This window comes from Pantherophis guttatus, chromosome 3 (genome assembly GCF_059756535.1).
Source record: "Pantherophis guttatus breed Tessera chromosome 3, ASM5975653v1, whole genome shotgun sequence".
NCBI lineage: Eukaryota > Metazoa > Chordata > Lepidosauria > Squamata > Colubridae > Pantherophis > Pantherophis guttatus.
Window position 1 is genome coordinate 64,697,521 of NC_142065.1, and position 22,919 is coordinate 64,720,439.

Below are 22,919 nucleotides of genomic sequence, written 5' to 3' on the forward strand. Positions count from 1 at the left end.
TAGGTTGAATATTTCCATTTAGAACAATTGTGAATGCTCAGATAATACCTGTCAGCTGTAGGCTCATACACTAGGAGTTGTCTATATTTCTGGGCTCATACATTAGGAGCTGTCTGATCCCAGAAAATTATATCATTGATTTTACTGGGTACTGCTGACCAGTGTTAGGTACATATCCATGCATGCTACAAGTCACGTATTCCATTTTAAATCCAGATCACTGATCACTGGCCAGTTCTAGAATTCCCTGAATCTTAACAGAAAAACAGGAATAACAGAGTTGGAAGGGACCTTGGAGTCTTCTAGTCTTATTCAGCTTTTGCAGATGGGGAGAAATCAAACGACCGAACCCATCCAAGTGAACAACCAAAGCAGTGGTGGATTTCTACCAGTTCACCCCGGTTCAAGCGAACCGGTAGTGGTGGCGGTGGGAGGCTCCGCCCACCCACCTGGATGTCATGACGGATGCTCTGCGCATGCACAGAAGGTTCTGCGCATGCACAGAAGCGCCCTGCCTGAGCAAAGCAAGCACTCCCAGTTCTGAACCGGTAGCGAAGGTAAGAGGAACCCACTACTGAACCAAAGAATGTGGGAAGTACATTGAGAGGCTATCTGTGTAAACTCTAAAGTTCTAAACTCAGCTAATCTGTAAGGCAGTTATTAGACTATCTGGATGTAAGGACAGATTTGAGCTGCGATACTTAAGTTTAGACAAACAAATGGTCTAGAGTGAGAGGCATGTTATGTATTCTCTTCCCTTTCTCTTAGGTAAAGTTAAAGCCCATGGAACCTCAAACAGAAGAGGAGAACACTGAATTCAGTATTGCTGCTGAACGTCGCCGTATGAGACTGGCACACACGGATACAATAAAAGAACTGATTTCTAAGAGCCCTGCGCAGGCTGGTAGAGTATCTTCTAGAGTTCTTTCTAGGGCTTCAGCTGCGTGGCATGGGTTACCTTGGCTTCATTTCATTTCACTTCATTTTACATTATCTCTATTGTTTTAAAACACTTCATTGCTATGAATAAATCCCTATGCGGGGAGTCAGTCTGGTCAATATTTAAATTGGCAAGGTGTCCTCCGGTTCAGGAAATAGAACTCAACCATTAAGAATGCAGAAAGATGAGCTTACCATTGTTGGCCATTTTGGAAGCATGGCATTCACTGATAATTGGAGATCACCCATAGATGCATGGGGAATTCAGGGTTTATGTAAGTTCATTTCAGTATATTAAACTAGTCTTCCTAGTTTGTACTGGTGGTAATTATATTCAGCCAATTTGGTGTAGTGGTCAAGGCATCGGCTAGAAACTGGGAGACACAGAGTTCTAATCCTGCCTTGGGCACAAAGCTAGCTGGGTGACTTTGGACTAGTTGACCTCTCTCCCTCCCTCCCTCCCTCCCTCTCTCTCTCTCTCTCTCCTCCCTCTTTCCCCCTCTCTCTCTCCCTCTCTCTTTCTCTCTCCCTCCCTCCCTCCCTCCCTCTCTCTCAGCCCTAGGAAGCAGGCAATGGCAAGCCCCTTCTGAAAACCTTGCCACGAAAACTGCAGGAATCAGTCCAGGCATTTGTCAGGAGCCAATACTGACTCAAAGGCACTCATCCTTTGAAAACAGCATTACTGTTAGATGCTCTTGAAAAGTATCCAGAAGCTTTAATTGGTTCAAAGTGTGGTGGTCTACATGGTTTTGTGGAAGCCTAAATTTGCACATGTGTCACCTCTCCTGCAGGAGCTGCGTTGACTCATTTGCTTTTGAGTCCAGTTCAAAGTGGTGGTTGTCGCCTTCAAAGCTATGTGCTTGGGACCAGATTATCTTTTCCCAGTCAGATCTACTTGCTTCACCGGAGCAGGAAGGCAGGGAATGCTACAAGTCTCTTTCCTAAAGCAGTCCCAGGACCAAGAAGAAGGACCTTCTCTATAGTGGCTCCTTCCCTTTGGAGCATCACCCCTGCAGAGATGAGATTGGCCCTCATTTTGACACTCTTTTGCAAGGCTCTGGAGGCATAGTTCTGCCAAATCCCAGCATGATATGAAGAGAAATTTTCTTAAATAAATAAATAAACATCATTTGGTATTTGAAACTTTGGGTTTATAAGAAAGGGCATTTGAAAACATGTATTTTTTTACAAAATGCATGCATGTAAGGCCAATGGATCTTCCTACCAGCTGTTTTTTAAATGATATGTACATGATGCACACTCAGTTTTCCTATAGTAGTAAATGACATGAAACTATGATTGTATGTTTGTTGCTAGAAAGAAAAGAATGGTTGAATTGCATTATAGAGAGAATCTTTTGACCTTATTGCATCTTGTTTATATAAAAAAACAGTACTTCTGGTGGCAACTCCTAGTAAACATGGTAGTTAAGAATTCCATACAGCTCATCCATATGGTTGTGATAGTAGAAAGTGCTACTAAAAAGTTACCTCTGGCCTATAGTTATTGAATCCACAAAGGGTCACAGTTATAATAGACAGGATGTTCATCTCTGGCCTGGTATCCATTCACTGATGTTGACAAGCTATTTCAGGAAAGTGAGCAATGATCCCACCAGCTCTGCTAGATGCCTTGGATCAGCTGAGCTGCAGAGCTGATCTTAATTGTCAGTAATGTTAATTCAGGAAGCCCACCAGTATAAGAAGTTATTGGTTCCATTAATTCCACCTGTTGTGCTGCAAGGGGTGGAATTAATGGAAGAAGCATAATCATAAAGCACTAAACAGCAATAAGAAGCAGAGATGATTTTAGCCCAAAAGAGAAATTGATCAAACTGTTGACATGCAAGAGAGAGACTGCTTGGAAAGCATACTATAGAAGAGGAAATAGTCATAGCTCCCTTTTATATTTTGGGTACTTCCTTGCTTCTTGCTTGCTTCATTTAGTTCGGAGATGTGCAGCTTGAAGCAACATGAAGACTCAAAATTTGACAAGTTGAATCTAGATTGTAATTTAAACCTGAGAGTAGGCAGATACACTTACATATAGTCACATGCAAAAATGTAGGTACCATTAGTCCAATTGTTTGCTTCAATGAATCCTTAAGTAAATAGAAAGTACACAATCTCTAAGTTGGATGCTATAGATACAAAGGCAATGAAGGCAAATATACTTTTCTCAGAATAATGCTGCAGGATTATCACTGGGACCAGAGGTTTTTGTCTTCCGAGTTTTTGGACTCATGCTGGAGTTCATCTTCAGGGAACTTCTTTTTTGCTTAGCGCATTGTAAGCCGCCCTGAGTCTCCGGAGAAGGGCGGCATATAAATCAAAATTAAAAAAAAATTTTTTTTTTTAAAAAACTTCTTTCTAGCCTAGTCTTCTCTCTAGGCTAGAGGGAAGTCCCCTGAAGATGGGTTCCAACAAAAGTCCGAAACTTCAGAAGACAAAACCTCTGGTCCCGGTGACCGATCCAGATTGGATCCTACAGCGTTAGATCTACTGACCCCTTGCTATGCATGACAACAGATTGACAGCAGTTTGTGTCTTCCTCTCCACTAGGTAAAGCTTACACAAATTGGAGATGGAAGATGAAGGAAGAGATCTGGGCGTTCCTTTAAGTGCCTACCTGGTAATTTAACTCTGAAAAGGTTGCTCCTGTTCAGATATGCCTCTGATGGAATGTATCTTTTTCCCCTAATAGATCCAGAGAGTAGAGACTGCAATGTGACCATACCTGCTGAAAAGACCAGAGTGGAAAGCGTGGAACTCATTTTACCTCCACATGCTAACCATCAGGGAAACACGTTTGGTGGACAGATCATGGCATGGATGGAAAACGTGGCCACAATAGCTGCAAGGTAGGTGCTCGCATCTTGTTGAGGGGAAAATGGAATGAAGGTGGTTGCTTTAAATCTTAATTCTGGCTTTATATGTATTTAGGACTGAATTATAGTTAAATGGATGAATTTACTGCCTGCTTTTTGTCACTGGGGGATTCCCATTCCATCATACATTGGTAATAAAGATATTTTCATATGGCACACTTTCAAAATTATTATACAGGAAGTATGGGACACATTGCCTCCTGGAACTTGCTATTTTTAACATTAGAAACCCAAACACATATATAGGTAGTCTTCAACCTGAGACCATAATTGAGTCTGAAATTACAGTTGTAAGACATACCAGTTGTTAAGCGGGTCATCACGTGATCAGTCCCAATTTTATTACTTTTTTTTTTGCTACAGTCATTAAGGGAATGCAGCAGTTGTAAAGTGAACACCACAGTTGTTAAATGAATTGTTGTTGAGCAAACCCATTGTTCACAATGGGCGTTTCTTGGTAGTAACTGGAAATAGATTCCAGTTTTCAGTAAGAAAAGACATAAATCACAGTCACATGACTATAGGACTTTGCAAACAGCTGTAAATACAGGCTGGTTGTTGAGCCCCCAAAATGTGATCACATGACCGCAATGTCAGAACTTTGAATCTGAGTCGTAAGTACCTTTTTTTGATCCATGGTAATCTGGGACAGTCATTAAACAACTGGTTGCCAAGTGAAGACTATCTGCAAAACTCAGCAGTAAACTAGGGGTTGTCGTGGTCATTGTTTTCTGATCAATAAACCTTTTCATAGGAAAGTTGTAGAATAAGCCTGTCTACATGCACTGTAGGTTTTTCTAATACAAGACAAAGAAGGGCAACTGGAGTCATTAATATTTATTTATTTGTTTATTTATTTATTTATTTATTTATTTATTTATTTATTATTTATTAATTCAATTTGTATGCCACCCCTCTCCGAAGACTCAGGGAGGCTCACAATGCGTTTAAAATCATTATAAAAAACATTTAAGAATTAAAAACATTAAAAACATTAAAACTCATTCACATCATTCATGGTCGGATCTCGCCGGATCGCAAGAGCAAGATCAACGGCCCCAGGCCTGCCGGAAAAGCCAGGTCTTCACTGCTTTTTGGAAGGCCTATAGGGTGGGGATGGTCTGGACTTCAGGAGGTAACTGGTTCCAGAGAGCTGGGGCAGCCACAGAGAAGGCCCTCCCCCACAGGCCCGCCAGCCGGCATTGTTTAGCTGACGGGACCCGGAGGAGACCACCTCTGTGGGATCTTACCAGTCGTTGGAAGTTATGCGGTAGAAGGCGGTCTCGAAGATACCCTGGCCCTGAGCCATGTAGGGCTTTAAAGGTAATAACCAACAACTTGAATTGTGACCGGAGACCAATAGGGAGCCAGTGCAGCTCGCGGAGAATTGGTGTAATGTGGGTGTACCTAGGTGCACCCACAACAGCTCACGCGGCTGCGTTCTGGACCAACTGTAATCTCCGAACACTTTTCAAGGGTAGCCCCATGTAGAGCGTGTTGCAATAATCTAACCATCAGGTGACAAGGGCATCAGTGACCGTGAGGAGAGCCTCCCAATCCAAGTAGGGTCGCAATTGGTGCACCAGGCGAACCTGTGCAAAGGTCCCCCTAGCCACAGCTATCAGATGTTGTCAGGAGAAAGAATATTGGGGGGTTTTTTGAGAGTAGAACAATATTGAGGTTATCCAACTACTGGTTTCCTTCGCGCTTTATGAAAATTGGGAGCAACCTATAGAAATTAAGCATTCCAATCTTAAACATTCATAATTTTCCTTTTACCTTAGATCAGAGGTCTTCAAACTTGGCAGCTTTAAGACTTGTGGACTTCAACACCCAAAATTCTGGGAGTTGAAGACCTCTGATTTAGATACAAGCACTGCACATTGAAGTTCACTGAAGGTTCATAGCACTTATCCCAATGATAGAAATGTGGAAACATTTGATAAATGATCTGTGTCAGTTTGCTAGGCTTGATATCTCGCTGACTGTCAGGCTGAGTAAATGTGTAAGCAGAAATGAGAGAATTGGCGCAGGGTTTAAGAAGGCAGATGGACTATAATCTGGATGAGATTAGGCTATTGTGATCACAGGGAGGTCCATACGCCATCAGAGAAATCTGGGACAGATTTCAGGATTATGACACATAACTTTTATTTGGAAAAATTCTGTGTCCACCACAGTCTGATTGTTGAGATAATAAATGGTATCATTGGATTTTTGGACTGTGACTTAATATTGTAAAGATTTCCTAAAATCAATAGGTAGTATTAGAATAATTTTTCTCAATTTCTAGATTTGTCAGGAGGCATGAAAATGAGGGGAAAGTATTGGACCTAAATCAATTTTTGATTGGCCTATTTATTATCATTATTTTATACATTCTTTATCTCAGTTTTCTGATCCTGTACATCTTCCATTCTTGCTTCAGTAGTAATAGTTCTCTCCCCCTCTTCCCCCATTGGATAAAAACAAGAATTGGGAGGAAGTATATATTCTGTATAATTTGTAAAAAAAAAAACCCCAAAAACTTATAGTCTTGAAGGAAATTTATTGTCCAATCATTGGAAAAAGGGTAGGAGGCAAGGCAAAAGCAGCCTCTGTGCGTGTTTGAAAATGGATGATATGATCCTTTGTAAGGTTTGGAATTATAATTCCTTATACCATTCAAATAAATCCACATTTAAGGTCACATTTGCAAGTATGTGTTACCTTGGGTTTACCTGCAGTTGATCTGGTGTAATTGTTCAGCATTTCCCACTGCACTTGGTTTACTTTTAACTATTGTGATAACAGTACTAATATGCCCCAATCCTAGTGTAACTTGAATTTATTTGAGTGGTTTTCACATACCCTTCATTTGTTTGCAGCTGGAATTGCAGTTGTGCTCTCCTCTCTTTCTGCAATTTCTGTAAAGCTGATGAAGGCAAGACATTAATTTCCAAGGATAATGGTGATGCACCTTTATGATTTGGCTAATAAATTTTCCTTAGTTATTATCAGATCAAGGCAGAGATACTTTTAAGTGCAATCCTGCTAGAGACACATTGGAATTTCATTGGGACAGCAGGAAACATTCCTTCTCAAGAGATGCTGATTTTTTCTACTTCCAAAGCTAAATTCTGTCCTCCTTGTGAAGGAAAACAGAAGCTACCTTAGCCCAGCTGCTATAGAAATTCACTCCCTTCCATACTGACTCGTCTCTTAGCATGCATTCTTCTTCACTCCCTTTTTCCTGAAGCTTTGAAATGGCTAGATTGTCTTTTGTTTTTATTAGTGACGAACTAGCTGTTTTCCTTTAGGTGGCGATGTGTCTCTATTAATTCTGAGAATTTGGATGATCATTATGTGGAAAAGAAGGAAAAGGGGAATTCAATCTGTCCTTTGCTGCTTTCCCACATTATCTCTCTCTGTCATTGCTGAGGCATCCGGAGGCCCTTTTCAACTGGCAGATAGCTTTTCTCTCAACAGCACAGTTGATAAATCCAGCTTGGGCATGGATTGACAGTTGTAGTATCACAGTAAACTTGGGTTATTTCATAACTTTCATCTGATCTGTTGCTGACTCGCAAACAGTGTTTAGATAGCTTATTTGGCAGCACATGCATTACCAGTAAATGGATGGTATTTTTAATGTGATCAAACCTGATTTTATTTTTCTATGTTCTTCCAGCCGATTGTGCAATGCCTATCCCACCCTGAAGACCATTGAAATGTTCCAGTTCAGGGAACCATCCCAGATTGGGGATCGCCTTCAGTTCAAAGCCATTGTTAACAATACATTTAAGAACAGGTATGTCTTCCTGCCATCGTTCTAGAGCTAAGTGGACTTGGTCCAGAAGTCAGGAGAAATTTTATGGAGTTGTATAAATTAAACCATTTCAGGATCTACTCTAATAAATGAAAATGCATTGAAGAGGAAAGTTGAAAGAGGATAGTAAGAAATGGGTCATTTATTCCCCTCGCTTATTCTTATATTAGCTACAAGTCCAAACAATCCCAATATAGAACATTGTATTCAAGGGTGAAATCCAGCAGGTTCTGACAGGTTCTGGAGAACCGGTAGCGGAAATTTTGAGCAGTTTGGAGAACCGGTAGTGGATATTTTGAGTAGTTCAGAGAACTGGCAAATACCACCTCTGGCTGGCCCCAGAGTGGGTGGGAATGGAGATTTTGCAATATCCAACCCCCAGGAGTGGGGAGGGAATGGGGATTTCGCAGTATCCTTCCCTTGCCATGCCCACCAATCCATATCACGCCCACCAAACCACACCACGCCCATCAAGCCACGCCAAAAAATTGGATTTCACCACTGATTGTATTTTGCCAATGTCTGGAAAGCCGTAAGCCATTATTTCATGGATAACTTCTAAAATTTTCCAACATCATTAAAATAGAAAGGTAGATCTAAGCACATTAAAGATACAATAACACATTGTGTCTTTTTTAGAAAACGTTTTGAAATTAATTCAAAGAAATAGTTAATCAAAATGGGCTAGAGTTCATTCCAAAGGGTCATAATCGCACACAGTGTGATCTCAGCAGATTTTGTGCATTCCTCTACTTGTTTGCTCATTTGAAAATGTTCTTAATTACAGCATGGAGGTTGGTGTGTGCGTCGAGGCCTATCTACATGAAATGGAAGTCAGCCGAAGACATATAAATAGTGCTTTCATGATTTTTGTGGTCTTGAATAAAGATAATCAGCCACGTATACTTCCAATGCTGAAGCCAGAAGCAGGGGTAAGAAAATGAAAATGGTGTTGCACGGCTTTGAAATTACACTGGTAGCCCAGAATGGTGTATGACTGAAGGATATTTGCAGTACAAATCCAATTTCCCATTTGGGAACCGCCTTAAAAAACATGATTCACCTGGAGAAAAATGAATGAGAATTGTGACTTAAAGTAGGAATGCACATTTGAAACCTTACACTCACTACCCCACAAGTGTCAAACCCACAGCCCACAGGGTGTTTAGATCTGGCCCGTGGGCCCACCCTGGAAACAGCGAAGGACCGGCCCACAGTGCCTCACCAGCAAAAACGGAGCTTGGGAGGGCCACATGCAGGTTTCCCGGGCTCTGTTTTCGGCCACGACAGCCTCCTGCAGCTCTTTGCCAGTGAAAACAGAGCTCGGGAGGGCCGCGTGCATCACAATGAGTGACATCGAGCTGGCCATGTCCCCATGCCCCCCCAAGGTCAACCACAACCCTGATGTGGCCCTAAATGAAATCGAGTTTGACACCCCTGCTCTACCCCAAGTTTTGGGTGGAGCCACAGAATTCTCTTAAAATAAAAGTTGCCATTGAACTGTCACTTTTAATACGATAGCAAGGAAAACTAATCAATCCAGATAGTCTTCAACTTACAACAGTTCATTTACTGACTACTCAAAGTTACAATGGCACTGAAAAAAAGTGACTTATGACCATTTTTCACACTTATGACGCCTTTAGCGTTCCCATAGTGAATTTGGATGTGTGGCAACTGTCTCATATTTATGACGGTTGCAGTGTCCCGGGGTCATGTGATCAGCTTTTGCAACCTTCTGACAAGCCAAGTCAATGGGGAAGCTTAACGACCATATCACTAACCTAACAACTGCAGTGATTCACTTAACAACTGTGGCAAGAAAGGTTGTAAATAGGGAAAACTCAACAAATGTCTCACTTAGCAATAGAGGTGTTGAGCTCAATTGTGGTCATAAGTCTAGAACTACCTATATATATGAAGTAATTAACTATATTTAATTATTTTTGTCCCACTTATTTTGGTTCTGCTTGGTGAAATGTAGTGCTTGCCATGGCACTTGAAGACTAAGAGTAGCTTGTGCCCTAAGAAGTTTCAAGTGCTACTAAGCTAAATTTTCAGTTGCATTGTAGACTTAGAAAATTCCTAGGTCGTCTTACATTTCTAGCTTTAGATTTAAAACATGCTGTTGTTTCAGTATGTTAGTTCTAAATGTGGTTGGCTGGTACTTTTGCTCACTTGGTGTGCAAATCCAGGCAGCTGAGTTAATTCAGGAACCCATAGCTAAATTAAGCTGAATCGATATGCTACGCAAGCACAGCCTATATGTCATTGGATTTCCTTTGTTTTTCCTTTATTATTTTGCTTTGAACAACAGTCAATATACGTATAGAGCAGGGGTGGGTTCTAAATTTTTTTACTACTGGTTCTGTGGGCGTGGCTTATTTTGTGGGTGTGGCTTGATGGTCATGTGACAATTCTTTAGGATTTAGCAGAGGTACTGATCTACCAGGCTTTTAACTGCTTGCAGAGCTGTACTGGTCTACCCATTTGTTTTTGGAGGCACTGGTCTACTCATTTGTTTTTGGAGGCACCGGTCTACCCATGTGTTTTTGGAGGCACCGGTCTACTCATTTGTTTTTGGAGACACCGGTCTATCCATTTGTTTTTTGAGTGCCCTGATCTACCACCACACTGCCTTTTAACACTGATCAACTGTAGGGCGACCCTTTGAAGCCCCACGGCAAGAGTTTAAACAGTTTTTTTCCTTCTAGCTGATCAGCTGGGACTCGGGAGGCAGCAAATAGATTGGGGGTGGGGCCAAATAAAAGGTAAGAATAATGAGGGATGCAGGAGGGCCCAGCTCTAGAACAAAGAGAACCAGTTCGGTGACATCATATCGTCACCGCTACTGGCTCGGCCGAATCGGGAGGAACCCACCACTGGTATAGAGTTGGTGGGACACAGTGAGACGAATCTAACCAAACTAATGAGGAAAATATAGCAATTCTGTTTGTACCTCACCACAATAAGTGTCCCATATAGAAGCAGCCTTGATTAGCTAGTAGGATTTTTTTTTAATGTATGGCTGTGTTTTTCCCTTGGAGTCTTCTTCTGTTGATTGTACTTATCATCCTTCAAGAAGTGTCTTTCCCCCAAGGCAAAGATGCTTCTAGTCTGCCTCCAGTAGGATGGCTGTATTTGCTGTGTTCCCTTGGGAGCAGTGTTGCAAGGTATTTGCAAAATTGGGAAGACCAATTGGGAAGAATTTACTCATAAAATACATAAACAGACTGAAAGGGACCAATAGAAGAGAATAATTGTAGCTTAGGGCTGAACTGTGGAGTCCCTTGGTGCTCTCTGAGCTTGGTGGTTTTCAGGGCTCTGATGATGTTACCTAGTTTGGTAATGGAAGGTCTGCAAAAAAGCTACCAAGCTCAGAGAGCACCAAGGACCCCACAGATTGAAAGGGAAATAGATTGAAGTATTTTAAAAGAGGGAACCACAGACCCTGAATACGAACCTTCTCCCTTTAACATTTGATTGCAGATCCCGCCAATATTTACTGAATTGGGTTCTTAGTAAAACAGTGCCAATCACAGTGAGTGACAGATAATAGCCATCCACAAAGCCTCTCTAGATTCTCTCACTTGGCTACTGCTGTAGTTTTGAATAGACAAGAACATAGTGAGGCTTTAATTAAACAAAGGCATCAAGTGAAGGGGGCATGCTGTGCACAGATCCAACTTCCTTGCGAAATCCATAATGCTGGGGAAGGTGAAAGAGAAGAAAAGGAAGCGGAGACAACCAGCAGCAAGCTGGACGGACTTGATTACAGAGGCAAAAAGTTTACCATCGGGAGACCTGACGAGGAAGCGTGCATAATGTAATCCGTTCATTTTATTTCCCTTTAACAGGATGGAGAAAGACGGTTTAAAGAAGCTAGCGCAAGGCAAAAAATTAGACTAGACAGGTTGGTAAAACGTTTTCTTACTCTTTCAGCACTCTTTTCCTTCCCTACAGCTCTACGCCTGTTAAGTGAAAGGGAGAGTGTAGAATTTTAATTACTGCACGTATGGTTTTTTTTTTTTTTCCTGTTGCACATTCGTAGGATAGAATTACAGTGTGTGCATATTTAGGAGGATGAAATGGTTTATGTGTAACTAAATCTTCCAATCTATAGGCTTCATACTCAGACTTGCCAGTGTGTTAAACCCCCATCTCCACCCACCAACCCCCAGGGAAGTGGAGGCTGAATGTTAAAGCTGTGCACACTTCGCAAATGATTTGGAAGAAGTGCTTGAGACCTAGTTCAAACACAGGTCTTGGCTGCTCTTCTTTAAAGGAAACAGGAAGTCTGGGATTTTTTCCCCAGACTTTGGCTGAGCCTGACAAAAAGGGGTTGCTGCTTTAAGGGTCATCTGAATGGATTCTTTAAAACAAGGGCAAGTTGTTTTTTTTACAAGATCACCCATTCTCCTGAAAAGAATTGGGGGCTGCTTTAATGAGTAAGTAGCAGCCTGGGTTTGTGAGCATTCCACAGGAGACAGAGATTTTTGTGTTTTTGCTTTTCTGCATTAGCTGGAATTTCACTATTTTTTTTAAAAAAAAATAAAATTGATTTATATGCCGCCCTTCTCTGGAGACTCAGGGCAGCTTACAATGTGTTAAGCAATACCCTTCATACTTTTGTATATTTATACAAAGTCAGTTTATTGCCCCCACAAACTGGGTCCTCAATTTACCTACCTTAGAAAGGATGGAAGGCTGAGTCAACCTTGAGCCTGGCGAGATTCGATCTTATTTAATTGCAGATAGCTGGTGTTAAATTACAGAGCTCTGTCTGTTGAGCTATCCAGGCTCACTTGGATGCTGCCTGCAATTAATGTTTGTTCATTACTTCCAAAATAATCCAGTTAGTTTTTGCTTTGTTGTATGTATTAGTATCATTTCTTCTGGGCATGCAGTGGAGCTCTGTCTTCCGCACTTACATTGGTATTCTTAGCATAGTGCTGTTTCCACTTGTTAGTGAGTTGGCTTCCGTGCTGCTACTGTGGCTTCAGAGTTTTAATGGTGAGCAGAAAAAGCATTTGCAAGATTTAGCATACCAGTTCTCACCCGATCATCTGCTAAATTGAGGATTTGCTATGGTTTTTCTTCCCTACTTCCTTGGAAGGGGCCAGTCTGTTGCCCATCTCAAAGCATGCTTCAGATTTTGTGCTGTTGCAGCTTTTTTGTCAACACAGCTTGCGTGCTTGCCAATATGTTTTTATAAGGAATAAGGTCCATGTTTTCTTTAAATAGTCATGTAAACATATTTATATGTAAAACACCTGAGAAACTGTATTGAACACTGCACCATGGTGATGCAGTGGTTACAATGCACTACTGCATGCTACTTCTGCTGACTGCCAGCTGCCAGCAATTTGGCAGTTCAAGTCTCACCAGGCTCAGGGTGGACTCAGCCTTCCATCCTTCCGAAGTGGGTAAAATGAGGATCCAGATTGTTGGGGGCAATAGGCTGACTCTGTAAACCGCTTAGAGAGGGCTGTAAAGCACTGCGAAGCGGTATATAAGTCTAAGTGCTATTGCTAATTACAGTACTATGTTCCAGTACAAAAAAATTCCACTGAACCAGAACGGTCAGAAAAACAGGAAGAGAATTGCAGGCAAAGATTTTAGTATATATGTGTATTGGATTTTCTCTAACCTATATTATTCTGATAGCAAAAGGCAGGAAACTAAAGAAGCCTGAAGAACAGAGATAATCAGCGTTTTTCTCCTCTTTGCTTATCTCTCTCTGTTTTAGATATTTATTCTGTTTTAACATAACTTATAAAATGGATTCCTCTTCCTAGGCTTTTTATATCTGTTTGCTTCCAGTTCTGCTTTATGGTTACTTCACAGTCCTCTCCCATGTGCCTCTTCTTATGTCACAGAGCTCTCTCTCATTGTGTATTTATAGCCTTACCGTTTGTTATCTCTCATATATAATTTATCCGGGAACATGGATGGAGACAGCCTGCATTATCCTAGAGGCCACTGTTCTTGAGGCATTAATACCTGATTAGTGCATCTTCATGGGATCAGGCTAGAGAAAAGGCAGGCTGGAGAACATATACAGTACACAGGGAGAACATAAGAGGCACCGCTATATTAAATAGGATGCTCTAACTTAAGGGTTCACAGCATTCTTCAGCTTGAGAATTCTCTCTCTTTTGACATCTCTCTGGCTTAATCGTTTGTCTCTGTCACTCGCCAGCTTGTGAATTCCAGGTATATTCAGCCTATCAGGAAACTGCTACAGCTGAACCGTAAAAATAATCTAAAGAAGCCTTTATCTTAATTGTTTGCCTGAATATCCGGAGTGTCTAGATAAGGAAGGAGGCTGTTAATATTTCACTTAGACTGAAATATATATTTGTTAAGAGGAGTCAGAGGTCGAGATAGGCAACATTTAAATGAAGGAAATCAGAGGATCTGCCGTCTTTGGGGGTTGCTAAGGATCTACAGATGGAATCATGAGATAATATAATGGGCATTCTCATGAGATTTATTTATTCCTTATGGAGGTAAATTCTGATTTCCTTCAGGAATATAAATGGTCATACATAGCCTTTCCTCCTCACCTTTTCTTCCACAAGAAAAAACTCCATGTAATATGTTGGACTGCGAAAGAGTGACTGGTCCAAAGTCACTCAGTGGGCTTCCATGATGGAAGATGACCTAGAACTTGGGGTCTCCTAAGTTCAATGTCTTCATTGTCACATCACAGTCTTGGGGGCACTGGCCAACTAAATGGCTAGTCCCCAAAACCTATTTCACAGAGGCAAACCACCATACTCTAAAGCAGGGTTTTTCAACAATGACAACTTTCACGTGTGTAAACTTCAATTCAGGGGTGAAATGCTCTGAAGTCTGCTACTGGTTTGCTCCGTGCGTGCATGCACGCCAAATGCACACACATGTGCACACGCGCACCGCGGGCGTTAAGCCTTTTCTGAGTCTGCAAAGGTAAGTAGAACAGTGACGGGGGAACAGCTGTGCCGTGCGATTTAGATTCGCTAGAAAGCAGGATTTCCTGCTTTCTAGCGAATATAAATCGCGTGGCACAGCTAATTGTCACAAAGCTGATCGTTGGAACTTTTGTTTTTACTTTTTTTAATTTACCAGAACTGGTAGTAAAAAAATGCTTAAAAAGTTTTTTAAAAAAAGTTCCGACAATCAGCTGTGTCATGCGATTGTTGGAACTTTTTAAAAACTTTTTTTAGCATTTTTTTTACTACCCGTTCCGGCGAACTGGTAGCATTTTTTACTACCGATTCGGGTGAACCGGCCCAAACCGGTAGCATTTCACCCCTGCTTCAATTCCCAAAAGTGATTCCCCTGATAAAATAAATCACCATAAGAAGCCTTCAGAAGTATTCAGTAAATGGACTTAGATATATGATCTTTATGAAGGTTCTCCTAGTCTTTGTCCTGTAACCCAGGGGTCTCCAATCCCCAGTCCATGGAACTGGCACTGGGCCGTGACATGCCAGAAACCGGACCACGCAAACAAGAAAGCTCCATCTGCAGGATCCAGGCAGCATGCGAAACCATGCTCCATCCGGTCTGCGGAAAAGCCTCTCTCCACAGAACCAGTCCCTGGTGCCCAAAAGGTTGGGGGCCACTACCATAGCTACTATGTGAGGGTGAGAACAATAGTGCTTTAAAGTTGAAAGCCCTTGGGGGAGACACAGTACGGTTTGCTGAATGTGTGATAGTGTATTAGGGCCTGAACTGTGTCATCCATACCTGTAGTTGCTATGAGCCACACACACACATATATGTATAGGCATATGTTCTATAACTTTGAGGTCTTTTTATCTTTAAATAATGCTTTCTCTATTAGAACAGAAAGTAATACATAATTATTTCTTAAGAACCAGTATCCCGGGAGAGATGCTTGCAACTTGCACACATACCTCAATCTCTTTCTTTGTTCAGGTTGCCTGTGAGCTTTGTCCTGTCTCTTCCCCTCTTCTTAAGATCTTTCGTTTAAAAAGTGTCTAGTTGTTGTGCTTGGCAAAGTTGAACTTGGTTGTTTACCATTGCTCTTTTTGAAGGTGATAGATACCTGTTATCTGCCCGATCTCTCCTTATCCACATTTCTTTATCTAAGACCCTGAGAATGAGAGATTGTAAAGGCCCGATAGTTGAGCAGTTCATAGGAGGCTATTGTGACTGTGCAACTTTGTGTTCCTGGAGTCCAAGGTTTTTGCTGGGCTCTTGGACTGAATCATATAGCAGGCAGCCTTGTTTCCTTTTGCTTCTGATTCCCAAAATGGACTCTCATTAACTTTTGCATGGAGTAAATGTTTTCTAGAAGTAACCCCAAATGAAGGCTTTTATTTATCTGAAATGAAATGAAATGTTGGAGAGGGAGGAGTCACCGTACATTGGCTAAGAATTTGAAGGAAGGTATTAGGAAGAAGATGGAGATTGTGAGGTGCAGTCAGTGGCTAAAAGAAAAACAGGAGCTGCTGTCTTTGCAATTTAGCTTGTGCATTTGTCTTGCCATCCTCCACGCATAGAAAGTGTGAGTTTCCAGGTGAGAACCTACCTTTGGGGTAGAATTACTGTAGGAAAGATTGTAGAAAACCAGGATCCTCAAACATTTGGTAGGACAAACATACCTGCAGAAAGGGTACTGAACAGGACTTCTAAGCATCTAGAAGTGGGACTGGTTACCGAGTAAGCATCCTTTTGTTTGCAGCCCGATAAAGGTAGTCTTTGATTTACAACAGTTTGTTTAATGCCCGCTCAAAGTTACAACAGCACTGAAAGAAGTGACTAATGACCATTTTTCACATTTTTGTAGCAGTCCCATGATCATGTGATCAAAATTCAGATGCTCGGCAATTGGTTCTTATTTATGATTCTTGCTGTGTCCCTAGGTATGTGATCACCTTTTGCAACCTTCTGACATACAAAGTCACTGGGAAAGGGAGATTCACTTAACATCCATGTCACAAACTTAACAACTGCAGTGGCTCGCTTAACCAATGTGTCCAGAAAAGTTGTAAAATGGGGCAAAACTCACTTAACAAATGTTTCACTTAGCAACAGAAATTTTGGGTTCAATTGTAAGTCATACGTCAAGGACTACCTGTATAAAGGGATTTATTTATTTATTTATTTTCTTTCTGCAAACAAAAAGAAAACACAGCTTGATATGCTAAAGATCTCTTATCCGTTTGCCACTCCACATTCCCAAACATACATTATGTCGAAACTTGTGTAAATAGATTTATTTGCAGCATAGAAGCAGCTTATGTATTCTTAACTGAGAATAAGAGTAACTAAATACTAAGGGAGTTTCTATAAAATAAGCGTTCATATGTTTATTCTTGCTGAGCCTAGATTTCCGGTTTCTCTTTCTCTCCGTGAATATGTCTGTACTTATCTCTACTTATGCATTTCTCTATAAGATAATAGTTTGTGTACATGTATACAGAAGGGACAGCCATGAATTCTACAAATAGGTGCCTTGTTTTATTTAATTAGTAGTTATCATTTACTAATTCAACTTTTTCTCCCGGCCTCACATTTGTTTGGCACCTGGCCTCTCATGTATTTGCATATATCTATGAGCGCAGTGGCTCAGAAGTGGCTGAGAAGGCTGGAAAATCTCCAGGATTGCTCTCCCAATGGACAAAATTAGTAAAGTCTTTAAACTGGTCTCAACTTTCTTTGGAAACCAGCATATAAACCGCAATATTGCTTCTTGGACAGGATTCTACAGTGATGTATTTTCAGTGCCAAAATATGCAGTAGACTGGGGAGAGATGACAGGACCTAAAATCCCTCGTGCAAGTGTGGGTCTTTTGCTGATTCATGAGAAAAGGCAATAGAATGCATGGCAATAGGCGAGAGTAGGGGTCTCCAACCTTGGCAACTTTAAGACTTGTGGACTTCAACTCCCAGAATTCTGAGAGCTGAAGTCCACAAGTCTTAAAGTTACCAAGGTTGGAGACCCCTGGGCTAGAGTAAGACTGAACCAAAGTGACTCTTGGATCTACCAAGAGCCTATATCTTAACTGCCTTGAAGAATCTACCAAAACTTTATAGACCATATGCATTCCACCACAGTGAAGGAGTATATTTAATTAGACAACACACTATTTCCCTTCAGCATTGAAGCTCTGTGTTAGAGTTAAAAGTGGGTATCTTTTTGCCATATGAGGTCTTAACGTATTTATTTTATTTATTTATTAATGGAACTTGTATGCCACCCTATCTCCAATGGACTCAAGGCGGCTCACAACAATTAAAACAAAGCAAACAAACCATTAAAACAAAAATCCAAGTTAAAATTAACAAAAATTGAATAAAACCCAGTAAATATGTGTGTTGATCGATATATTTGTGTTTGTGTTCCTTTGAGTCGGTCTTGACTCCTGTAGACTACCTAGACAAGTTCTTCAGTTTTCTTGGCAAGGTTTTCAAAAGTGGTTTGCAGTTGCCTCCTTCTTAGGGCTGAGAGAAAGTGACTGGCCCAAGGTCACCTTTGCTCTTAAGGCAAAACAAGAACTCATGGTCTCACCGTTTCTAGCTTGGTTTCTTTAACATTATACCAGTGTGGCTTGATCAACTTGCCTTATGTTCCTTCAGAGGATAATTAGAACTGCAGAAAAAATAATTACTACCAACCTGTCTTCCATTGAGGACCTGTATACTGCATGAGTGAAAAAGAGGGCTGTGAAATATTTACAGACCCCTCGCGTCTTGAACAAATTGTTTCAACTCCTACCCTCAAAACTGACGCTATAGAGCACTGCACACCAAAACAACTAGACACAAGAACAATTTCCCCCCGAACTTCTCTGCTTAACAAATAATTCCCTCAACACCATCAAACTATTCACTAAGTTTGCATAACTACTACCATTAATTTTCTCATCATACCTATCACCCATCTCCTCCCACTTATGACTGCATGACTGTAACTTTGTTGCTTGTATCCTTACGATTTATATTGATTGTTTCCTAGTATGATTTGATTACTTATTTGTACCCTATAACTATCATTAAGTGTTGTACCTTATGATTCTTGATGAATGTATCTTGTCTTTTTATGTATACTGAGAGCATATGCACCAAAGACAAATTCCTTGTGTGTCCAATTACACTTGGCCAATAAAGAATTCTATTCTATTCTATTCTATTCTATTCTATTCTATTCTATTCTATTCTATTCTATTCTATAGGAAATATGTCATTACTTACATATTCTTTTGGAGAAAGTGATATTCAAAGCATGTTTGTTATTTTCCATGTGTAAGAGAAACTGTTTTTAATACATTTTGTCATACTCATGTTAGATTAATATGTTACATTTGCTTTCTACAGACGATATGTTGTTTGCTGCAAGTATACTGAAGTACCTTTATCTGTGCCTTGGGACCAGAGTAACAAGGTAAGCTTCCATCTGCCTCTCTGACCTGCCAATTGATTTTGTTTACTTTGTTTTTAAAAGTTTTAGACTCGGGGATTCCCTTCCATTCCTTTCAAACACCACAGAGATCCAAACATCTCTTCTTCTCCCTTTGTAGCCTCAACTTCAAATTCTTATGAGTATTTTGCTGCTTAGCCTCTTTTGTAGGCAGAAGCTGATGGGACTTGGAGCTGATGGGATGACACACTTCAAAACACACTTTAGACAGCAAGTTTTTGTAGGGGGTCTCAAGATAAGTCTTGCACTATGGTGCCTGTTCTCGACAAAATGTTTCAAGTCTAGCAGTATGAGCTCCATACAACCATTTATCAACCAAGATAGTGTGTCTTATCTGCTATGTCGGAAATGGCACTACCTAGTATCCAGAATGCAAACTGACCGGAGCATCTCTTCAGCCACAACTTTGTTCATATGTCTGAAAAACCAAACATTCAGAAGTAAAGAGTTTACTTATTTCCCGCTGGTTTATCATTGCAGAGATAATTTTAGTTTTACACCCTGGTTTTAGAAACTTAGAACACTGGCAAATTTCATTGATGTTTTCTGGGATTTTTAGAACCACAACCCTCCCCCAACCCCACTCCCGGCTTCAACTGTTCCAAAAAATGCAGTCCTATCTTATTTCTAGAGCACTTGACAGGTATTTAGTGCTTTCATTAAACTGCACAGTTAAGCCCATGGTCCACTGATTTCATACAGGTCAAAGCACTGATGAGGGGAAGACATCGGAGAAGGTGATAGTATTGCTCATATATATATATATATATATAAAAAAGCCAGAAGAAGACTTGACGTTCATTGTATTTTTTAAAATATATACCCAATGCAGGTTTATTTGAGTTATAACAACGTTTCTGCACTGAAGACATTGGTAATGAAAGGCAACTGGGCACTTGCATCTGAAAGAGACAAGGTAACTAACCCATCTTCAAGCAGCTCTGTTCAGCCCCAGTGGCACAATTTATGATCAAGTCTTCAGGTTCTCAGAGTCTCTCCAAGTAGCAATTCCCCTGCACGGAATATCATCATGGATCACTTTTCCCCAACTGGGTGTCTTCCAAGTGCCTTGAAATTACAACCAACTGAATTCTCCATTTTGATTGTATGGTTAGTCTTTGACTTACAACAATTCATTTAGTGACTGTTCAAAGTTACAATGGCACTGGGGATTGGAGATATCAGGCTGAGGAACAATTGTCCATCTTTGAGAAAAGGCAGTCTGATCCCTCTAGATCAGGGGTCCCCAACCTCTGGGCTGCAGCCCATTACTAGACCTGTTTGGAATTCGGCCGTGCGAGTGGCTGGTTGGTGTGCATGCGCGTACACATGCAGCTCAATTTGCGCAAGCGGCGGGCCAGCTCGTGCAAGTCAAGCGGCATGCATGTGCGCTGGCCAGCCACTCATGCAGCCCAATTCTAAATAGGTCATGGCTCATACACTCCAGTTCCCTTCTCCCCCTCCAGCTGGGCCGCCAAATCACAAAGGTTGCGGACCGACCGCTGCTCTAGATTGTTCAAACCACCATTTCCACCCACTCTTGCTAGGGACTGTATTAGCTAGAACTGATGGGAATTAAACTCAAAACACCTATACAGTAGTGAGTTCCTTGTCTCCTTCCCACCCTAGTTGACAATTGCCCAGATGACAACACCACTGTGGGAGATAATGACTTCTAAAAATTTTGATTGCTAAATTGAGTTAACTGGTATACTGTGATCTTTATTTAGTTAAAAGTAGTAGAGTGTTAACATTATTGATTCTCCTGGGTAACCTTATGAAACATTCTAGTATTGTAGTTTTTCTGGGTATTGTTTTGGGTATTTCGGGCTGATTTTTCATTCTCATCTCCCACTATATAGACTGGAAATGGGCTTTGCTGTAATATCTCCTGATAATTAATCAGAACGCAGGATTATTTTCATCAGTAAAATCACCGTCTTTCCCTTTCGTTGTTGTGGTTACCACTTCATGTAGCTAATGCATAGGGATTGTTGAATGGCAGAAGAGAAACTAAAAAATCTTTAGATTTTTTTAGTTAAAGTCTATTGGCCACTCCTTTGAGATTATTCCAGTGATGGGTTCCTCCTGGTTCAGTCCGGTTACGCCGAGCCGGTAGGGTGATGATATGACATCACCGAACCGGTTCTGCCCCCCTGTCCCCCGCCCTCCCTGCATTATTCTTACCTTTTATTTGGCCCCACCCCCAATCTATTGCTCCCTCCTGAGTCCCAGCTGATTGTCTAGAAGGAAAAAAACTGTTTAAACTCTTGCCACGGGGCTTCAAAGGGCTGCCCTATGGCTGATCAGTGTTAAAAGGCAATGTAGTGGTAGACCGGTGCCTCCAAAAACAAATGGATAGATCGATGCCTCCAAAAACAAATGGGTAGACCGGTACAGCTCTGCAAGCAGTTAAAAGCCTGGTAGACCAGTACCTCTGCTAAATCCTAAAGAATTGTCACATGACCATCAAGCCACGCCCACAAAATAAGCCACGCCCACAGAACCAGTATTAAAAAAATTTAGAACCCACCCCTGGATTATTCCCCATCTTAGTTGTATAACGCTTCTCTGCCAAGTGTCAGATGGGTGGATCACACTTCAGCACAGCTATAAGGAAAGGCCCCAAATGAACTTTCTTTTCCAAAGAGACAAGAAAATCTTTGTCTCTAAAAGGTCTGGAGTGATCCTTGCATGTGTAAGATGCATCAGGGTATTTATAGCCAGTCCTCTTTCCATTAATAAAAATCAAATTCATGTTGAGTAGAAGTGATGTCCTTAACAATAGAAATTGTTAATTTTTAATAAGGTGGAGAAAAATTGGCTACGCATTTCTAGCAGTAGGTGCTAATATTTCTGACTGCATTCCACTTCAGGACTGGACTCAGGCAATGATGCAAATCCCTGTGTCTGTATATTCTGATTTAAATAGTGATAGAGGAAAAAGGACAAATGCTGGTGAATGGGGGTGATGCTATGGAAGTGCCCTGATAGTAACTGGTTGGACAGTAGTGCTTTAAGGCTGACTGTTTAAAGTAGTTCTTTAAGGCTGCGCTGTAGTGACACAGTGGTTAGAATGCAGTATTACAGGCTAATTCTGCCCATAGCCAGGAATTCGATCCTGACCAGCTCAACGTTTGACTCATCCATCCTTCTGAGATTGGTAAAATGGAGGATCCAGATCGTTGGGGACAATATGCTGACAGTGTAAATCGCTTAGAGAGTGCCATAAAGCACTATGAAGCAGTATATAAGTCTCTTAAGTGCTAGTGCTATAGCTATTAAATAATCATCATGGCAATATATAGCTGTTGAGGATATTCTAATATTTCTCAAATGCTCTTCCTCTAATGGGGTGCACCCTTGGGGTGCACCCGGAGGCTCCAGTTGGTCCAGAATGCGGCCGCGCGGGGGATTATGGGAGCGAAGGGGCGCTCCCATGTGACACCTCTCCTGTGCGAACTGCACTGGCTTCCGGTGGTCTTCCAGGTACGCTTCAAGGTGTTGGTGATCACCTTTAAAGCGCTCCATGGCTTAGGGCCGGGGTATCTACGAGACCGCCTTCTGCTGCCAATAGCCTCCCACCGGCCAGTTCACTCGCACAGAGAGGGCCTCCTTAGGGTGCCGTCGGCCAGACAATGTCAGCTGGCGACCCCCAGGGGAGAGCCTTCTCTAGCACCTGCCCTCTGGAACGACCTACCCCCAGAGATATGCATGATACCAGACCTCCGGATTTTTCGTCGGGCCCTGAAAACTCATTTATTTCATCTAGCCGGGCTGGCTTGATCACATCCTTTCAATTTGAATTGGTTTTAACTGGGTTGTTTTAAATTGAGGGACGAAATTAT

General features: G+C 41.4%; 1 protein-coding gene across 2 annotated transcripts in view; it reads left to right on the forward strand.

Annotated features, from left to right (window-relative positions):
* The window catches only part of ACOT11 (acyl-CoA thioesterase 11), a 72,172-nt gene that overhangs the window by 42,668 nt on the left and 6,585 nt on the right, over positions 1-22,919 (forward strand). For both annotated transcript variants that reach the window (XM_087889746.1, XM_034415147.3), the window contains exons 6-12: positions 769-904; positions 3,643-3,799; positions 7,497-7,616; positions 8,422-8,566; positions 11,492-11,547; positions 18,969-19,035; positions 19,904-19,987. In XM_087889746.1, coding sequence (XP_087745872.1) covers positions 769-904; positions 3,643-3,799; positions 7,497-7,616; positions 8,422-8,566; positions 11,492-11,547; positions 18,969-19,035; positions 19,904-19,987 — 765 coding nt within the window. The remainder of the gene's footprint in view (positions 1-768; positions 905-3,642; positions 3,800-7,496; positions 7,617-8,421; positions 8,567-11,491; positions 11,548-18,968; positions 19,036-19,903; positions 19,988-22,919) is intronic.